The sequence below is a fragment of the Salvelinus alpinus genome, chromosome 9, assembly GCF_045679555.1.
Source record: "Salvelinus alpinus chromosome 9, SLU_Salpinus.1, whole genome shotgun sequence".
Taxonomy (NCBI): Eukaryota; Metazoa; Chordata; class Actinopteri; order Salmoniformes; family Salmonidae; genus Salvelinus; species Salvelinus alpinus.
The window spans coordinates 74,188,626-74,209,840 of NC_092094.1; the positions used below are offsets into that span (position 1 = coordinate 74,188,626).

General features: G+C 43.3%; 1 protein-coding gene across 2 annotated transcripts in view; it reads right to left on the reverse strand.

Annotated features, from left to right (window-relative positions):
* mboat2a (membrane bound O-acyltransferase domain containing 2a) overlaps positions 1-21,215 on the reverse strand; it is an 86,289-nt gene that overhangs the window by 47,512 nt on the left and 17,562 nt on the right. For both annotated transcript variants that reach the window (XM_071327152.1, XM_071327154.1), the window contains exon 2: positions 2,484-2,629. In XM_071327152.1, the coding sequence (XP_071183253.1) occupies positions 2,484-2,629 (146 nt within the window). The remainder of the gene's footprint in view (positions 1-2,483; positions 2,630-21,215) is intronic.

Genomic DNA, 21,215 nt, shown 5'->3' on the forward strand with positions numbered 1-21,215 from the left:
GTGTGTGCGTGTGTGTGCCAGACAGTGTGTCTGAGAGACGGTGTGTGTGTGTGTGAGAGAGAGACGGTGTGTGTGTGTGTGTGTGTGTGTGAGAGAGAGAGAGAGACGGTGTGTGTGTGTGTGTGCGCGCGTGCCAGACGGTGTGTGTGTGTGAGTGACAGTGTGTGTGTGTGTGTGTGACGGTGTGTGTGTGTGACAGTGTGTGTGTGTGTGTGTGTGTGTGTGTGTGTGTGTGAGAGAGTGAGAGAGCTGGTGTGTGTGTGTGTGTGTGTTGTGTGACGGTGTGTGTGTGTGTGAGACGGTGTGTGTGTGTGTGTGTGTGAGACGGTGTGTGTGTGTGTGTGAGACGGTGTGTGTGTGTGTGTGAGACGGTGTGTGTGTGTGTGTGTGTGTGTGTGTGAGAGACGGTGTGTGTGTGTGTGAGACGGTGTGTGTGTGTGAGACGGTGTGTGTGTGTGAGACGGTGTGTGTGTGTGTGTGTGTGTGTTTGTGTGTGTGAGAGAGTGAGAGAGCTGGTGTGTGTGTGTGTGTGTGCGCCAGATGGTGTGAGTGTGTGTGTGTGCACGCGCGCGCCAGACGGGATGTGTGTGTGTGCGCCAGACGGTGTGTGTGTGCGCCAGACGGTGTGTGTGTGCGCCAGACGGTGTGTGTGTGCGCCAGACGGTGTGTGTGTGCGCCAGACGGTGTGTGTGTGCGCCAGACGGTGTGAGTGTGCGCCAGACGGTGTGAGTGTGCGCCAGACGGTGTGAGTGGGAGTGTGCGCGCACGCCAGATGGTGTGTGTGTGTGTGCGCCAGACGGCGTGTGTGTGTGTGTGCGCCAGACGGCGTGTGTGTGTGTGCGCCAGACGGCGTGTGTGTGTGTGCGCCAGACGGTGTGTGCGTGTGTGTGTGCGCGTGTATGTGTGCGCCAGACGGTCGGTGTGTGTGTGTGTGTGTGTGTGTGTGTGTGTGTGTGTGTGTGTGTGCGCGCCAGACGGTGTGTGTGTGTGTGTGCGCGCCAGACGGCGTGTGTGTGTGTGTGCGCGCCAGACGGCGTGTGTGTGTGTGTGTGCGCGCCAGACGGTCGGTCGGTGTGTGCGCGCCCCGTGTGTGTGCGTGTGCCAGACGGTGTGTCAACATGACAGAATTTAGTGATAGCAGGTCTGAGGGAGGAGGAGTGATGAAGTCAGTCAGTGGAATGACTGGTCAGTGGTTGTCAAACTACAGCGATAGGAATTCCTGCTGCGTTTCTGGTCCCACTTTCCTCTGCGTATTCTATGTTACAAAGCCGTTAAGGTGCGTTTCACCGCTGACTAACAACAAGAGATACATTAGTTACACTAAAAGCCATCACACAAAATGTGATCGGACCACAACATTATCACCTTACCATCAATATCATGTACCTGAATCACATCACAATAAACATGCTCAGAGCTGCTGCAATGCTGGAATGACTCAGCGTTTCACACGCTCAGCATTTCCCCCAGGCCTGCTCATGTAAACACAGACAGTACACACAGGGACAGACTGAACCCTGAGAGGCACACTGCCAAGGGACGTCAGGTCATTTACAACGGGCCCACAGCGCCCTAATTGAATATCAATTACTCCCGCATCGACCAGTTTGCCTTGGCCCGTGACGGATGGAGAGAGAGAGCGAGGGCAGAGGCAGGGAGTGAGGAGAGATGAGTGGAGGGAGGGAGAGAGAGAGAGAGCGAGCGAGGGCAGAGGCAGAGGCAGGGAGTGAGGAGAGATGAGTGGAGGGAGGGAGAGAGAGAGCGAGCGAGGGCAGAGGCAGGGAGTGAGGAGAGATGAGTGGAGGGAGGGAGAGAGAGAGAGAGAGAGAGAGCGAGGGCAGAGGCAGGGAGTGAGGAGAGATGAGTGGAGGGAGGGAGAGAGAGAGAGAGCGAGGGCAGAGGCAGGGAGTGAGGAGAGATGAGTGGAGGGAGGGAGAGAGAGAGAGAGCGAGGGCAGAGGCAGGGAGTGAGGAGAGATGAGTGGAGGGAGGGAGAGAGAGAGAGAGGGCAGAGGCAGGGAGTGAGGAGAGATGAGTGGAGGGAGGGAGAGAGAGAGAGCGAGGGCAGAGGCAGGGAGTGAGGAGAGATGAGTGGAGGGAGGGAGAGAGAGAGCGAGGGCAGAGGCAGGGAGTGAGGAGAGATGAGTGGAGGGAGGGAGAGAGAGAGCGAGGGCAGAGGCAGGGAGTGAGGAGAGATGAGTGGAGGGAGGGAGAGAGAGAGCGAGGGGAGAGGCAGGGAGTGAGGAGAGATGAGTGGAGGGAGGGAGAGAGACAGGTGGAGGAGAGGGCGCTCAGGCTCAAAGAAAGATGCATGGAGGAAAGAGTGGAAGCAAGGAGGTGTGAAGGAGGGCGAGATGGAGGGCGAGAGGAGGCGAGAAGCAGGAAGGGGCGAGGAAGTGAGAGATGGAGGGAACCAGAGATTAGAGCAGCATTTGAGGAGGAGAGGTGAGGGTGAGAGGAGGACAGTACCAGTAGAGTACTCACCAGCCAAAGCAGAAGAGGGCCAGGTAGAAGCCAAGTAGTGTAGCCACCACATGCCTGATGAAAGGACTGGTCTTACTGGGGTGGAGGTAGAGGCGGAACCAGAAGGCCGTGAGCAGGGCAAACAGCTGGCACACCACAAAGTTCACCTGGGTGAGGAGACAAACAAAAGGAGATTGTCAAAACATTAGTGAGTTTTGTACCATCCTAAATAAATCGTATTTTTCACTAGAAGAGTGAGAACAGTGCCTTTTTCCAACAGACAGGCAGACAGAGGGATTTGGCAATGGAACATGGAACAGTTGGGAGGACACACTTTGTTGATAGAACAAGATTTTGATAAGGCTCTGGTTTGCCTTGATAACTGGTTAAGGCAGGCATAGAGGAAACCCTTTCAAGATCTTTCTGGAAACGATTTGGTTTCCTCTTGTTCGTTCCATGCGAGCAAAGCCTGGCGTAAAAGCCAAAACGACGTCAATTCAACTCGAGACTGGTGGTGCTCTTCCAAGGACGATAAACATAGATCGACGTCAACACACCCACACAGTACAAAGCCCATCTTGTCAATTGCAGCAGGCAGAATTCTTCCAGGAGCCGCCGTGATGCTCAAGTCAACAGGGACAGCAACTATCAGTTACACCAGGTCACCTATTACCTGTCAGTGATTCCCGGCACCCAGAAGCAAAGAGACGATAAGTGTTGCATAGTAACTGTGGTCACACATCCAATCTACAATGAGAAATACTAGTTGTATTGTGAGAAACACACCCGTTGTATTCCCATGTACAATAGAGTATGCCAAAAGGGCTGCTTCGGTAGAATACAATTATTCTTTAAGAAGATTTTATTTATTTATATATAAATAAAATAAATATATATTTCTTTTTTACCTAGGACTGTGACTAGGCTATTTGGATAATGTGTGTGTTACTATGCATGCGTGTGTGTGTTACTTTCCTTGATGTGTGTCCACTCCACCGCAGCCTTATCCATCGGTTCCTCTCATCCTCCAGTGTTTCCACGGTGAATCTCATTCTTCACGGGAGGAGGAGGGGGATGCAGATTCACACGCGCCTCTATTTTGACGGCCCGGCACCCAGATTGAATTTGGACCGCGTTTCAGATTGCCTTCGGCTTACTGTACGTCCACACTCTTCCCCCGCCGCCACCTGCTCCCAGGAGCCTGCGCCGCCGCGCTTGTTCACTCACCCGTCTAAGTACCGCGCTGCTTTGTCCAGCACAAAAGGGGGAAGATGCCGAAGCAAGACCGAGGAAAATAGACAAACTGATCCCGAGCATCTCCTACTGGACTCGGCTTACTAGTACGACTGTAGTCCAGGGCCAGTCACTGAACTCCTCGGCCACTCTCAGCTGTGACACTAATCATTTCTCGGGGACCGTTGCGGTGACAGCGATCGGATGAGTGTTATGATGGCGACGTCGCTATCATATCATCCCATTGCCATAATTTTAAAAAATGAATAAAAACACACGATGACTAACATAGTGTTGATTTGGATTCAGCAGCGCTATGGAGAATGTACGTAGGTTAACGTCTGACAGACAAAATGGTATTCATCTACAAAACAATCCCCCTGCTACACAAGCAGTTGAGTAAATGAACAGGCACTGGAACCAATGGCCGGTAGATAACGCAGAGTGGGAGGACACGGCCCCGTTTCATTCCCTAAAGTGTGGTCTCGGAGCGCTGGGGCAAAGCGGCTTTACCGGGCACTACCCAGATTGACTGGGGCTGGAGGAGGGTAACAGTAACAATGGAAGCCCCCGTTCCCCCATGATTATTTATTATTATGATGAGCACGGTTTGATCTGTCTGAAGCTGTGATGCCATAAGGTGTGTGTTAGTGAGGTGGAGGGGGAGTGAGTGCCTGTGTATCAAAATGTTTTTTTGGGTCGCGTACACGGATTTGCAGATGTTATCGCAGGCGCAGGCAAATGCTTGTCTGTCCGTGTCTGTGTCCATCTGTCCGTGTGTGTGTCCGTGTCCGTCTGTGTGTGTGTGTGTCCGTGTGTGTGTCCATCTGTCCGGGTGGGTATATGTGTCCGCCCGTCTGTGTCCGTCTGTCCGTGTGTGTGTCTGTCCGTGTGTGTGTCCGTCGGTGTGTGTCCGTGTCCGTCCGCCCGCTCGTCCGCACACCCTTCCCCGTCCATCCGTCCCTTCCGTCCCAGACAGACACACACCCGTCCGTGAGTCTCTGCGCGTCCGTGAGTGTCTGCGTGTCAGAGACACTCTCAGACAGACACTCTGACAGACAGACACTCTCACATTTTATTTTTAAGTGTTGACAATGCTGAGTAAGAACTTAAACATGAACTCGGTCATCAAAACAGCATCTATATTACGGTATTCGTTGAGTCTCTCTCTCTAGTCGTGGTTTTAAAAAACATTTTGAAATCTCACAGTATCAACTTTGCTGTAGCTTTCTTTAACGCCTGCTACGTTACTGCAGATACTAAAATCGGAGCCATTCGATTGGACAGCGGTAGGCCTATATAGTGCAATTGATTTTCACCCCCAGGGCACGCCGGGAAGGCAGAGTTTCTACCTTCAGACACATAAAATGGTTCCAAAAAATATATATATTTAAAAATAACATCGGAACACATCGCCTACCTGGTGCGCAGGGCAGCTGAAATCGGGTGCACCTACCACCAATAGCGATAGACAAAAAACTTTTTTTTTTAAACAGTAACGCAAGGCTTTATCGGGGTTGTTTTTTTACAGAAACGTTTGGCGATCAACTAGAAATGCCTTGGAGATCGACCAATTGGTCGATGTACCCAAATAAATAGTGCATGTAGGACACTGCCTAAAACACTGGACCTACTGGTGTACAAAGAGGGCAACATAATTTATGAACATAACATGTGTCAAACTGGCTTTAATTTGAGACATTTTCCACAAGATACACAACATCTTTTACCATGTAGATAACATTGACATGCCTATATGGTTTTATTGCCATCCATCTATTTGCCACTTATGGCTCTCAACAGCAAAGAGTCTAAAGTTGGGTTTTGTTTGCTGACTGCTGCTATATAACCCAGAGGTGAAAGACAAGTAAATTTCTTATGCAAATGACGTTGAGAAATTGAGCCGGTATCGATCATTAAGACTGTATCTCACAGAAACGACAGTACGGTATTGTCAGATAGAGTCCCTGGCCAATCCACTGTTGGCATGACTCCCATACAGAGAACACCTCTTCTATAGGCCAGTCCCTGGCAGACAAGCACACAAAGGCAGCAGGATGCAGAGAGATGTCTTTCTCCCATCATCACACACACACAAGCAGGTATACACAAATCACTCAAACCATTTGCAACAGCTGTACCAATAATCGAAAGTGTTTCAGTTACACAAGCTCTTTTCTCATCTTACTTGAAAGCAGGTAATTCTCAAAGTGTGTGTATAACAATGATTACATGGATACAATTCAAGACCAAACATCGGTTAAGCTCTGTGCCATCAGTATTAACAGTGTACATCACAAAGAACCTGCGCACGTTTCGATTGCTCTCTAGGAGAGTGCCTTAGCTTACAATGATTCAAGAGAATCCCTGATATTTTGAATCTTACACTTCACAGCTTGTTTGAATGCACACACACACACACAGTTCAGAAAACAACAAGTGGGTCTCAAACGTGATCTTAGTTCTAAGTGTTGAGGACACAGTGTTTGCCTATGTTTTTCCCTGAACTTTTGGAAGCATTATGGTAAAGAATGGAACTCCACCAAAACAATGGAAACACGTGAGGGAAAGATCCCAAATCTCCTCATTGCCCTACAGCAAAATTAGCCTACATTTAGACTATCGTTTGTGTGTATTTCACACTATGTCGAGGTCAAAATCGGAGTATAATTCTTGTATGGATGTCAAACCTAATGCATGTTCACCTCATCGTCCGCAATCAACTGCATTAAGAGTTTTAAAAAAGACTGACTACCACCAAGATGTTTATATGCTAGCTATGCTACCAGCTTATACGAATGGGAGTTAGCATTTAGCAGTCACTTTTTCTAAACCCGAAAAGGGACTACTTCGAAATGTTATGCAGCGAAAAACAGCTAAATATATCCAAATCGGACTTCAGTAACCACGTCATGACAGATTTGACGAAAATCCACTTTAGTTAGATCAGATTTGCTGAATGTGCGCCAATCTCACGTCCTTCTAGCCCCCACGGTCTGCGTACCATTGACCCCTTCCCCACATCTATCCATGTTTTCCCCTATTGAGCATCTTATTGCTAAGGAGCCCTGTGTCATTGTTAAAACGGAAAGTAGTTATTAAGCGTTGTCAGGAATTGAATGGCCTCCTCTTACAACAAGTGGTACCTGCGGAATGGAATAAACTGCAAAGCTGACACGTATGTGTGCGAGCGAGTGAGTACGTGTGTCAAAGGAACAGTACTCTATCCCGCCACCACTCCAAGAAACAGCCCTAGTCATTACCAAGGAGCGACATTTACCCTGCAAAACACACCATATGACGCATTGAAATCACACTTCTAAAGCTAGCATAAAACAGTCGAAGTCGAAGGTGCACACAGACCGCTCTCTAACGGCTGCTGTTGACCTAAGTGAGCCTTAATTACGCTACTCTAAAAAAAAATCATATTCAAACCAACACAATAATACCAATGGAAAGCTGCTGAGCAACGACTGCATACAAATGAGGACTGGCTCTGAAAGCAAGAGTCGTTGTATTTATAGTGTCCCTACACGACGCTTGGGTCAGAGCTAATGGAGTGAGAGAGAGGAGGAAAGATGACTGCTCTCTGCTCCTCCCAGTCCTCCACACTTCCCTCCAACCCCCCCAGCCAGCCATCTGGCTCCCTCCCCTTCTACACGGCAACTCCAGCTGAGGAGCTAAATTAAACCAGAGATTTTTTTTTAAAGGAGATAAAAGGGAGGAGAGCGAGAGAGGAATGGAGAAAACAGAACTGCCGTGACAGAGGGAGGCGAAGAACGACGAAGGGAAAGACTGAGAAAGAAAAGAGACAAGGGAGAGCGAGACAAGAATTAGTACAGTAAAAAGAACAAAAAGAGGTTAAAAAAAATGGAGTGACAGAGGACCATGTACAGTAGAGGGACTGTCCTAGCCCTAAGGGGTTGATAGTGAGACTGACAACGTCTCCTGCGGTTTCCGTAATGAGTTTCAGGAAGGCTGCTTATCTGAGCCTTCCACTCCATGCAGACTCACTCCTCAGTCAGCTACTCGGTCGCTTTCTAAAAGCCCCGCCCTGCTTCAGGAGGAGCGGGCTGACACAGGAGTTCCTCGGCTTAACGCCAGTCAGCGCTAATCGCTAACTAGCGATTCCACTGTAGGCGAACATCTGCATGCTGTAGCCTGTCTGTCTCCACTGAGACCGGTAAGCTAGGGCCCTGCTCCTCACAGATACAGCCTTTCCAACAGACGGCTTAAGTAAGTGGGTGAAGGGAGTCAATCCCAGTCTGGGTGGATCAGACTCAACTCAAGCCTTGGATAAAAAGTAGAGGGCTAGGAATGACATCAGCTCCGAAATGTGCACCTACTTGTGTGTATATAGTGTATGTGGATTTAGTGGATTCGTCTATTGCAGTCACACCAGTTGATGACAGATGTATAAAATCGAGCACACAGCCATGCAATCTCCATAAACAAACATTGGAGTAGAATGGCCCGACTGAAGAGCTCAGACTTTCAAAGTGGCACCATCGTAGGATGCCACCTTTAAAACAAGTCAGTTCATCAAATGTCTGCCCTGGTCAACTGTAAGCGCTGTTATTGTGAAGTGGAAACGCCTAGGAGAAACAACGGCTCAGCCGCAAAGTGGTAAGCCACACTAGCTCACAGAACGGGACCCCGAGTGCTGAAGCCCGTACAAATGGTATGTCCTCGGTTGCAACACTCACTACCAAGTTCCAAACTGCCTCTGAAGCAACGTCAGCACAACAACTGTTCGTTGGGAGCTTCATGAAGTGGGTTTCCATGGCCGAGCAGCCGCACACAAGCCTAAGATCACCATGCGCAATGCCGAGCATCACGGCTGAAGTGGTGTAAAGCTCATCGCCATTAGACTCTGGAGCAGTGGAAACACGTTCTCTGGAGTGATGAATCACGCTTCACCATCTGGCAGTCCAATGGATGAATCTATGTTTGGTGGATGACAGAAGAATGCTACATGCCCCAATGCAGTGCCAACTGTAAAGTTTGGTGGAGGAGGAATAATGGTTTGGGGCTGTTTTTCATGGTTCGGGCTATGGCCCCTTAGTACCAGTAAAAGGACATCTTAAAGATACAGCATACAATGACATTCTAGACGATTCTGCACTACCAACTTTGTGGCAACAGTTTGAGGAAAACCCTTTCCTGTTTGAGCATGACAATGCCCCCGTGCACAAAGCGAGGTCCATACAGAAATGGTTTGTCGAAACCGGTGAGAAAGTACTTGACTGGCCTGCACAGAGCCCTGACCTCAACTCCATCAAACACCTTCAGGATGAATTGGAATGCCGACTGCGAGCCAGGCCTAAAGCCAAACATCAGTGCCTGACCTAACTAATGCTCTGGTGGCTGAATGCTCTTTCCTTTTATCCCCATCCAGACTAGACTGAGAAAAAACCCTACTCTACAAATACTTTAAACTAGATTCAAGGAAAACTCATCGCTGTGCAGGTGAGAGTGTGTCTGTCCAAAGGGAGAATCGTTAACATTCAAAACAATATCGCTTCTCTTAAAACAAGAATCCTCTCTTTTAGGGAATACAAATCGCTAATAAGTACATGGAGTCCACAGTGGTGGCTGAGAAGTATTTCTGGTGATGTCTGCCAGGGCGCCAAGCAGCAGCAATATCCATCTAAATAACTCGAAATTGAGGGCACGGATCCAAAAGTATCGACTCTGGAATACCATAACTGAACACACACATTCTACTGGTGAGTGTTATTCAGTGGTTAGAATCTACAAAGATTCCAATAGTAGTGGTCAAGACACTAGTCTTTTGAGATGCGCCCATTTCCAGCCAGGGTTTCATTAAAATAGGCCAAGACACAACACTTTATTGCACATTTAATTAAAAGTGACGCATTTGGCGAGGTTCGACTTCAATTTCATTGGCACAGTACGTAAGTACAAGTATTCACTAAAAGTAAATAAATGTACGCCATTCACAAAATATATACGAAGCACTTTGTTTTAAGGATTCATTCATACAAATCTGTTATTGTTTTCTTGCTCAACCACAAACGGCACCTGTCAAACTCTGTCATAGTATCAGAGGACATTGGAGTGAAACTGATTAACAATTCTATAGCCAGTATACTTTAGTCTCATGTAAGAAATATACTGACATGGCAGATTCGCACGGAACACAAATGACAGATGCTGTGTTTTGCACTCGTGCACATATTACGTTACCCGACCTCCCCCTGTAAATCTAATCCCGTCCGAATTGGGCTATACACTAAACCAATTATCTGCCATTTGCCAGTCAGCTTCAAGTGACGGAGATACAGATGTGGTCACAGATGCCTACATAGGAACGGTGTGTGTGTGTGTGTGTCTTTTACACAGCTATTTTGGTTCAAAGGAGCAGGTGATAACTGCCTCAATTACAGGTGATCAGATGTCACATTCCATTAAATCAGTTGCCATTCTTACTTACTTGGCAGCCATGACTCAGAATTACCCTGTAAATCAACAGGTATAATTACATCATCACTGAGAGGACAACAGATTTGCATTTTGTGCAGAGAGAATAATTTCCTTGCATCTCATGAACGAAGAAGAGCTCTTTGAAGGAAGACTTAGGTGACCTCATGAAACGCTTCTCATTTGAATATTGCGAGAGAGAAAAAAAAATTGGACAAGGAACAGAAAGTCTGCTAAGCTGTCTGCGGTCGGTCCTAGCGCAGAGACATTTAGATTTGCCATTCGTGAACACGAAATGCCAATAGCCCTGGTTACTCTGCCTGAAAGGGTATCTGTAACTAAATACTCTGGTTGCGTCGACCTTCGGCAAAACATAGCCTAGATCAATTTGAGAAACCACAAGGAGATTCAGCACCAACCACTTAATATCCTACGACGAATAGCGATTGAAGTTGTGTTTTCAAAGCGCCCGTTACGCTAAACGGTGTTCGCAAACGAAAGCCCCACAAGGTTAAGCTGCACTTAAAGAGAAGAAGCTTGTCATCTGGGGTTGGGATGCTTAAGGCGTTCTCACACACACACACACACCTGCTAACATCCTACGCACGGGGCTAAACAAGAGACGGAATTATTCAAGCCTGAATAAAAAGCCAAAAGATAACTACTGCAGCATGTCTTCACGTCATCCTCATCTGGAGCTCCTGTGTTGCCTTTTTAATCTGATATGTTGTGGGCCACACTGTCATCTTGGCAATCACAGCGGATTATGAGGATGTCACTTAAATGGTGCTCATGCTAAAGAGAGCCTCGATTAGGCTAATTATCTTGGCTCGAAAGGTTATTTGTCAATTAACCAGCATGCCAGGAAGGCATGGAGATGAGTGAGAAATTACCAGTTAGAACAGATCTAGCTGGTCTGGACAGCAGAGAAAAAAAGATTGCGAGAATAGACATTGGTCTCGCTATAAGGATCTTACGACAGGTTCTCAGACGCTCTGGTTCTTGGGCACAACAAGCAAGGAGACATCACTTGGAGTTGACAGTCCCTTCACTACCTGGCAGACATAGCCCTTCTCTGTTTCTATGCAGATTTGTCAGTACTTTAACTTTTCTGCGTACAAGTGTCACGTGAACGTTCAGTCAGTAAACACTTCCCAAATGCACTGTTCCGCCAAACTGTGAGAAAGGACACCTCTCTCGATGTCAGGTGAATTCCTTCAAAGAAAAGCTTTGACAACAGATTACATACAGTGCTGTGGGAAAGTAATTGCCCCCTTACACTCAATAACTGACTGGAAGCAAATGTTTCCTGTAGTTGCTGATCAGTCTCTCACATCGCTGTGAAGGAATTTTGGCCCACTCTTGCATGCAGAACTGCTTTAACTCAGCAACATTTGTGGGGGGTTTTCAAGCATGAACTGCTTGTTGTTTCAAGTCCTGTCCCACCTACTCAATTAGGATTAGATCTGGACTTTGACTAGGCCTTTCCAAAACTTGAAATTTTATGCTTTTTAGCCATTTTCATGTAGACTTGTGTGTTTTGGATTGTCCTGCTGCATAACCAGCTTCAGCTCACAAACGGGTGGCCTGACATTCCCCTGTAGAATTTTTGGACAATAGAAGGAACCATGAATTCTGCTCTAAGGCAAGTCGTTCTGAGGCTGCAAAAGCATCCCGAAAAATCTTAAAAGGGCACAGCACTGTAGTTCAGTGTGAGACGAATGACAAAACTTGGCGTACAAAAGTACTTATGAAGGAGAAAAACTGAAGCATTTAACAATGAGTCTCTGCTATTGCTTGATCTACAATGTGAACACACATCTCCCCGATCACATTACAGTCAGCAAGACGGAATACTTCTCCACGGGGAAACAATGTGGACTATGCAGTTTGGGCTGACTGCCGGTCAAACCTTATCAAAAACATACCGCTGAGGCCTGCAACTCTAGAATACAAAGGAAACAACTCATTCTGGAAGCAGCACTTGGAAATATACTTTCACAACACAATTGTCTCCAAAATCTGCTGGATATCTTGTCTTCGCTATGGAGACCACCGTTGCAATTAGCCACATAAAAAGTAAGATCCAGGAAAGGCCTGTGCACGGTCCAAATGGCAGAAAGGACAATAGCTAACAATGGCCGCCCCACAGCTTTACCCACATTCGGCATTCATAAGTCATTCAGGGGACGACGCCTTCTAGGGCATGCTTTTATGACTAGGCAGCAGCTGGCCTTGTTAGGAATAGCAAACAATCCTAGCTTCCCCCCCCCCCCCCCCTCAGTGCAGGCCTATACACCACCTGTGGATTTTAATTGTGCAAAGGAAGGGCTCTCATGCAACTTGCATCCAAGCAACGAGCATGGAAAGAAGCAGCGTAGAAGAGCTGACAGGCCAATATGGTGGTGGTGACAGGAAAGGAGAGTACCGCCTCAGTGCCAATGCACGGTATCATTTCAATGACTTGAAAAGGTGCCAGGAGGCCCTGGTGTCACTGGACAGGATCAGATATGGCAGAGTTCCATTGGGGCACCCGGGTGTTCCTGTATCGGATCTCCTCTCCTAGTCTCTCTCATTGTGTGAGGTCGTTCAATTCTGAACAACTGCAAAGCCCGCAAAAGCCAAACAGTTGGGTATAATAATGAAGTAGTGTGTGTGTGTGTCTTCCCTCTCAGAGAGCTGGTCAGTACAGAGGGCAGGGGAAAACAGTCTAGAGGAAGTTCACAGATTTTACAGGTGAGATGAGACGAGACCTGTGTAAAATATCTATGTAGGTCGACATGACATGACAGGTGGCAGCGCGGTAGGCACAGCTTGTCCCATGAATTAATCATTCAAATTGAGGACTAGCTGATAACTGCGAAACAAACATTCTGGATAATATAGAACATCTGGAACTATTTATTGATCAGCATTTTGATATGCTCGAAAAAGAAACAGATACATTGAAGTGAACAAGAGAAAAGCTTTCTTTGAGTTCTGCGAGCGAAACTGAAGGGAAGCCAACGTCTAAAATTCAAAATGTAACATTGGAGGGGGGGGTAGTTTTTAAATAACCGTCGCCAGAAGATAGAGCATTGCTTACAAGCATGAGCAAGCAGTTAAAAAAACTGGGTCTATTGCTGAGCTACTGAGGGAGGTTGAGGCCTTAAAAACAGGAATGGATTATAGTAATAAAATGGGAGAAATACGAGCAGAAAATAAGATATCGAAAACTACCGTGGACTCACTAAAAGGCACTATGGTATGATAAAACAATGAAAGCCGAATTACTTGATCTAAAGTGCAGAAGTATGAAAAGTTATATTGTTATAAATGGGAATAGAGGATGAAAACGAAAACTCAGTCAACGGAGGAAAAAGTCAAGGTGTTCATGAAACGTAATCTCAAGATGACGGACGAACAGGTGGAAACAATTGATTTTCCATAACTTAAAATAAGGTTGGACTTATGGTAATGTGAGATGGTGAACTTATCCTTTTTCTATTTAGGCAATATGGAACTTTGGACTATTTGGACTTAAAATCAGGTCTTGATTTAAGTGAAGGAGACGGTGTAAGGCTGAACTTTTTTTCTTTATGACTGCTTATTTATTTAATTTGAAGAACGTACATTAGAAATACCATGGTTGTTTTTTGCTTGATATGGCCTAATTGTAGAGGTTGGGTATATTATGACTTTAAAAAATGCATCCCTCGTTTGCGGATGTGAATCGGAACAATTAGCTTTTAAGATAAAACTGAATAAATATGAATAGATTTATTGTAGGGCTAGGATAAAGGATTATAGAATTAAAAACCTGCCTAGGTTCTCTATTGGAATAGGCCTATACGATCCTAAAATAATTGGTATAATTACCCCTTTACATGTAAAAAACAAACCTCAATATCCGATAATACCTAATCCATTTGCCGGTGTGTTCAACATGGGTTGTTGTCTCTATTAGTGTGTGGTTAACACTTGGATAAACTGATTAAAGTTAACGGTAGAAGCAACACAACTGGCTTATGGAAGCACTTCTCTAAGCAAGAGAGGTATATTATATATATATAAGCTATTTATGCTACCTTTTATATTCTTGATCCTAATGATATAGGCCTAGGTGTAAAACAGTTCACTTGCTCTGGATTGTCAGTACTGCATGTATTCTTGGCTATCGTGCCATGGCTGTGTCAGAATCGAGTTAAGTTAAACTTGGGTATTCCTTTATGTGATGCCTAAGAAACATTTTTACTTACAGTCATTAGAATCTCTGTTCCTTTTTCCTTGTTTTTTGGGGTTGGAATACAACAGGATATAATGAGGACTACATGAAATATGTCTTGCATGTAATGGATTTTTTTTTTTTTCTGGACTGGTCTTGCAATATATTTAGGTTGTCCTCTTCATTTTTTTCAAACATTTTCAAACAACTGAATCCAATGAAATTAGCAGGCTGGGCTGACATGCTTATAGCCTTGCTAGGACTTTCTAAATATGAGCATGCATTTATAAGACTGTGCTGTTATTATTTCTATTATTGTTACCAAAAAAATGGACTGTTTTCCATGTAATTTGGTTAGTTCTCTTAGCCTTTTCTCAATCTAGGGGGTGCTGTTTCCACTTTGGAAAATATCGTCTCCAAATTAAACTGCCTCATACTCAATTCTTGCTCGTACAATATGCATATTATTATTACTATTGGATAGAAAACAATCTCTAGTTTCTAAAACCGTTTGAATTATGTCTGTGGGTGAACCAGAACTTTCTGCAGCGAAATCCATGACAGGAACTGCGAAGGTCTGAAAACGAGGCTCTGTTCTCAGATCAGTTTAAAGCTCTGTATGTATCCTATGGGTCGACATGAACTGCACCCGCCTTCCCCTGGATGTCAGTAACCAATGAGAAGTGGAATGGAGTGTCTACGTAGTTCTCAGAGCTTATAAAAGGCCAAGGAACGAAGTAAGCTCTCTTTTCGTCGTTCGTCATTGCGCAAAGCAAGACCTCAAGATGGCATTTTGAAACGCTCAGTTATCGGCCTTAGCTATATCCGTCTGTAATTTAATTTGATATAGGTGTTAGAAACATCATAACGAAGTTATTTTAAACCGAGTTATATCAGTTTATGCGAGTATATTGCTATTTTCGGAATTTCCTTAGTATTGCGTTTTGGGGATTTGGGCATGTTGTGGCCACATAGCTATTGTTAGCTGCTAATTCCGAAGTTGAAGACGACGTTTTACAACCAAGCAACGATTCTTTTGGACAAAGGACAACTTGCCCAAGATTCTGATGGAAGCTCGTCCAAAAGTAAGAGCTATTTATGATGTTATTCCGTATTTATGTGGAAAAATGTAAACGCATTTGTCCGCCATTATTGCGGCACTAGTCTGGCTGTAACGCACACTGTATGTCTAGTAACGTTAATTTTAAAAATCTAACTCAGCGGTTGCATTAATAACTAATGCATCTTTCATTTGCTGTCCAACCTGTATTTTTTAGTCAATCTAATCGATAAATAATCGTAAACTTAGATGCCTTTCCAAGATGGCGCCGGCCAGAATGCATGACCTGTTGCCACTGATCACATTGTATAACCACGATTTGTGCTGCTAAATATGCACATTTTCGAACAAAACCTATATGCATTGTGTAATATGATGTTACAGGACTGTCATCTGACGAAGTATATCAAGGTTAGTCAAAAATTATATATCTTTTGCTGTATTGTTACGATTGCTAACCTGTGCTGCTGGTAAATTGCTTGTGTTTCTGGCTATTGTGCTAAGCTAATATAATGCTATATTGTGTTTTCGCTGTAAAACACTTAAAAAATCTGCCATATTGGCTGGATTCACAAGATGTTGGGCTTTCATTTGCTGTACGCTGTGTATTTTTCAGAAATGTTTTAAGATGAGTAATTAGGTATTTGACGTTGGTCTCTGTAATTATTCTGGCAGCTTCGGCACTATTTCAGATTGCAGCTGCAATGTAGAACTGTGATATTTATACCTGAAATATGCAAATTTTTCTAAAAAAACATATGCTATACAATAAATATGTTATCAGACTGTCATCTTATGAAGTTGTTTCTTGGTTAGTGGCTATTTATATCTTTATTTGGTCGAATTAGTGATGGCTACTGATGGAGTAAAAAACTGGTGGAGTAAAAAAAAGTGGTGTCTTTTGCTAACGTGGTTAGCTAATAGATTTACATATTGTGTCTTCCCTGTAAAACATTCTAAAAATCAGAAATGATGGCTGGATTCACAAGATGTGTATCTTTCATCTGGTGTCTTGGACTTGTGATTTAATGATATTTAGATGCTAGTATTTACTTGTGACGCTATGCTAGGCTATGCTAGTCAGCTTTTTTACTGTGGGGGGTGCTCCCGGATCCGGGTTTGGGAGGAATTAGAGGTTAAAAAGCACCCTCATCGATATTTATGACCATATTCCATCTGGCGGCCAAGGGTTTGCCTAAGGACGCAAAGGTGTGTCTTGAGTCAGGGAGATGGTCTGCTGGTCTTAGTGACAACAGACCTAGATATGGGGGGGTTAGTGGGGGGGATATTAGGACATTTGCAGGTTTACAAAGTTGCAGCTACAGTGCGCTTAAGTGCAAATATTATGGTACAGCTATATGGAGACTTAATCATCATGGTAAGTTTACCAACATTGGTTGTGGTAAGTATAATTGAAACTTAGGTATCATTATGGTAAGTGGGGAAATAAGTATAGCCAGTTATAATTGTAATGGCTTAGCAGATCATAAAAAATATATACATTTTTACATGGATAAAAGAGAAAGAATATCATATCTATTTTTTACAGGAAACTCATTCTACAAATATAGATGAGTTTGTGTGGAAAAAGGGCTGGAAGGGAGAAATATATTTTTGTCATGGGCAATGAAACTCAAAAGGGGTGACTATACTATTTAATACAAATTTTGATCCTTGCGGATCTGTTTGCACAATTGGAAGATGGATTATATTAAATATGCTATTGGACCAAAAACAAAATCTGTTTAATTAATCTTTATGGGCCAAATAATGATCCTCCTCACTTCTCGAAAAATATATATAATAATCTATTGAGATCACAAGCAATGAATTAATCTATTATTATGGTGGGAGATTATAATACGGTTTTAAGTATCTCAATGGATCGTAAAGGAAATCGCTCTACAAACTATCACCCTCAAGCACTTAAGGAGATCGTGAATATCATGAATATCATGAATATATTAGAACTAGTGGATATATGGGGGTTGAAAAACCCTGACCTAGTGAGACATATGGAGAAGGCTTAAATCAAGCTAGATGTATTGATTACTTCCTAGTCTCATTCTTGCTGGCATCAAAAGTATAAAAAGTATTAATAGGAGAGAATGTGATCAGACCACCATGTAATTGGCCTTCATATAACTCTTACAGAATTTCCACATGGACGGGGATATTGGAAATGTAATCAAAGCCTATTGGATGACAATTTGTTCTTAACTAAGACAAAAATAATTCATAAGACTTTTTTTGCAGAACAGAGGTACAGCAGATCCCCTTATTGTCTGGGACACTTAGATGTACTTTTAGAGGCCATTCAATACAATAGTCATTAAAACAAAAGCAGTTTAGGTCAAAAGAGATGAGACTAATAAAGGAAATAGCAGAAGTAACAGCGCAATAGTAACAGCGGTAAATAGTACAATTTCCATTACTATAGAGGCACAAAATAGGTTAGAGGAAAAAACAAAAAAATGGAAATACTTATTCAAGAACGATGAAGTGTAACGTATTACAAAAATAAAGCGAATTGGATGGAGAAAAAAAATTTGATGCACAAAATTTCTCTTGAATATTCAACATAGTAATTATGCCAAAAATAATTTACAGAAACTCGTTACAAATGAGTCATCCATGATTCCCCAAATTATATTTTTAAGGAGGAAACTAAATATTTTAGGCATATGTTTTATTTTCAGTCACCTCCATTCCCACTTAAATCCTTACAGTTATGTCCTAATAATAATAATAATAATAATAATGTAAAAGTAACTAAATTACAGAAGAGGAACTTGAGGCAATAAGATCTTTTCAGTCTGGAAAAACTCCAGGGCTTGATGGTATACCAGTAGAGGTGTATCATACCTTTGATGTAGTCAAAGATCCATTATTAGCATGTTTAAATTACTTAACAGTAAGGTCTGATTTCATTACTACTAAAACAGCACCCAGGTGGTAAGTATATAGATCCAGTCCATTTAAAAAACTGGAGGCCTCTAACACTTCAATGTTGTGATGTGAAAATCCCGGCAAAATGCATAGCACATAGAATATAAAAAGGATTTACCAAATATTGTTCATCCTGATCAGACCATTTCTTTTTTTTATATGGATGATATATTGGAGATACTCTACGATAGTTATTTGAAACAATTGAACATCATGAAACAAAGATACCAGGCCTTGTCTTCATGGCAGATTTTGAAAAAGGCATTTGATAAAGTACGACTAGAATGTAAATATAATGCCTGAATTACTTTAATTTTGGTGAATCTCTTATACAATGGGTTAAAGTTATGTACAGCAAACCCCAGATGTAAATAATGGTTACTTCTCAGAAAGTATTGAGCTTTTAAGAGGATTAAAACAAGGCTGTCTGTTATCTCCATATCTATTTATTATGGCCATTGAAATGCTAGCTATTAAAATTAGATCCAACAAGAACATCAAGGGGTTGGAAATCCAGGGGATAAAAACTAAAAGTGTCAATGTATGCAGATTACTAGTTTATTCTTAAATCCACAATCTGGATCCTTGCACAGTCTCACTGAAGATCTTGTTCACTATTCTAGCCTCTCTGGATTAAAACCTAATTATGACAAGTGTACCATATTACATATTGGATTGTAAAAAAATATATATATATTGTTTACACTACCTTGTAGTTTACCAACAAAATGGGCGGATGGTGAAGTAGACAAACTTGGTATTCACATCTAAAAAAATATAAATGAATTTACTACAATCAATTTCAAAAGAAAGTTATCAAAAATAGATAGTATTTACCTCTCCATGGTTGCAGAATCTTATCCATTTGTGAAAGAAAAGAAAAAAAAAATCACAACTCTTTGGTCCTACATACTAATGGCACTGCCTACTCCAGATGACAATTTTTTTTAAATCATATGAGCAACAAATATTTAATTTGATTTGGAATGCTATGCCATACAGAATTAAACGTACCTATTTATATAATGAATATGAGTTTGGGGCGCAAAAATTATAATGCTTTAAAACGCTCAATAAAAGCTTCACTCATACATAAATTATACTTCAATGGTTCTCCAGTAGATTAAGAAAGGCACATCCTTTGTTCAAAAAATGCCTTTATACAGACTACAACTTCTCATTACCGACTAATTAAAATGTTTATTTTATTTAAAGTATCGCCCTTTCTTAAACAAGCCGTACAAAAGCTGGTTACAATTTCAGTTTTATCTTCCAGAAAAGACAGAACAAATATTACAATAAATGTTATGGATAAACTCAAATACACTGATGAATATATTTTTTTTTTGTTTTTTTTTTTTTATATGGATTTTTAAATATTTATTAATGATATTACAAATAGAAACGCAGGAGTTGTCACATATTCCCATATTTTTTCGATCGCTGCATTTCTGCTCAATCCAAACTTACAACCAACTGATTGCAGCATTACCACAAAAATGGAGGAGGCAAGTGAAAAAGGAGAAGGTAGGGAACTTGTTTGCCTGCCATATATTAAGAGACACAAATTGGCTGAAAGGAACTAGCATAAATAGAAAAATATACCAGTTTAATTTGAGGACAAAAATGTTGACAGCTGTGCCATACAGGTTGCAAAATAAATGGGAAGAGATTTTGATGTACCATGGCACATGGTTTATGAACTGGTACAAAAAAACTACACTTGATTCAACACTTAGAGCTTTTCAATTTAATAAAATTCTTGCCACCAACAGAATGCTATATATATATATATATATATATATATATATATATATATATATATATACACTGCTCAAAAAAATAAAGGGAACACTTAAACAACACAATGTAACTCCAAGTCAATCACACTTCTGTGAAATCAAACTGTCCACTTAGGAAGCAACACTGATTGACAATAAATTTCACATGCTGTTGTGCAAATGGAGTAGACAAAAGGTGGAAATTATAGGCAATTAGCAAGACACCCCCAAAAAAGGAGTGATTCTGCAGGTGGTGACCACAGACCACTTCTCAGTTCCTATGCTTCCTGGCTGATGTTTTGGTCACTTTTGAATGCTGGCGGTGCTCTCACTCTAGTGGTAGCATGAGACGGAGTCTACAACCCACACAAGTGGCTCAGGTAGTGCAGTTCATCCAGGATGGCACATCAATGCGAGCTGTGGCAAAAAGGTTTGCTGTGTCTGTCAGCGTAGTGTCCAGAGCATGGAGGCGCTACCAGGAGACAGGCCAGTACATCAGGAGACGTGGAGGAGGCCGTAGGAGGGCAACAACCCAGCAGCAGGACCGCTACCTCCGCCTTTGTGCAAGGAGGTGCACTGCCAGCGCCCTGCAAAATGACCTCCAGCAGGCCACAAATGTGCATGTGTCTGCTCAAACGGTCAGAAACAGACTCCATGAGGGTGGTATGAGGGCCCGACGTCCACAGGTGGGGGTTGTGCTTACAGCCCAACACCGTGCAGGACGTTTGGCATTTGCCAGAGAACACCAAGATTGGCAAATTCGCCACTGGCGCCCTGTGCTCTTCACAGATGAAAGAAGGTTCACACTGAGCACATGAGCACATGTGACAGACATGACAGAGTCTGGAGACGCCGTGGAGAACGTTCTGCTGCCTGCAACCTCCTCCAGCATGACCGGTTTGGCGGTGGGTCAGTCATGGTGTGGGGTGGCATTTCTTTGTGGGGCCGCACAGCCCTCCATGTGCTCGCCAGAGGTAGCCTGACTGCCATTAGGTACCGAGATGAGATCCTCAGACCCCTTGTGAGACCATATGCTGACATGCACATTTGTGGCCTGCTGGAGGTCATTTTGCAGGGCGCTG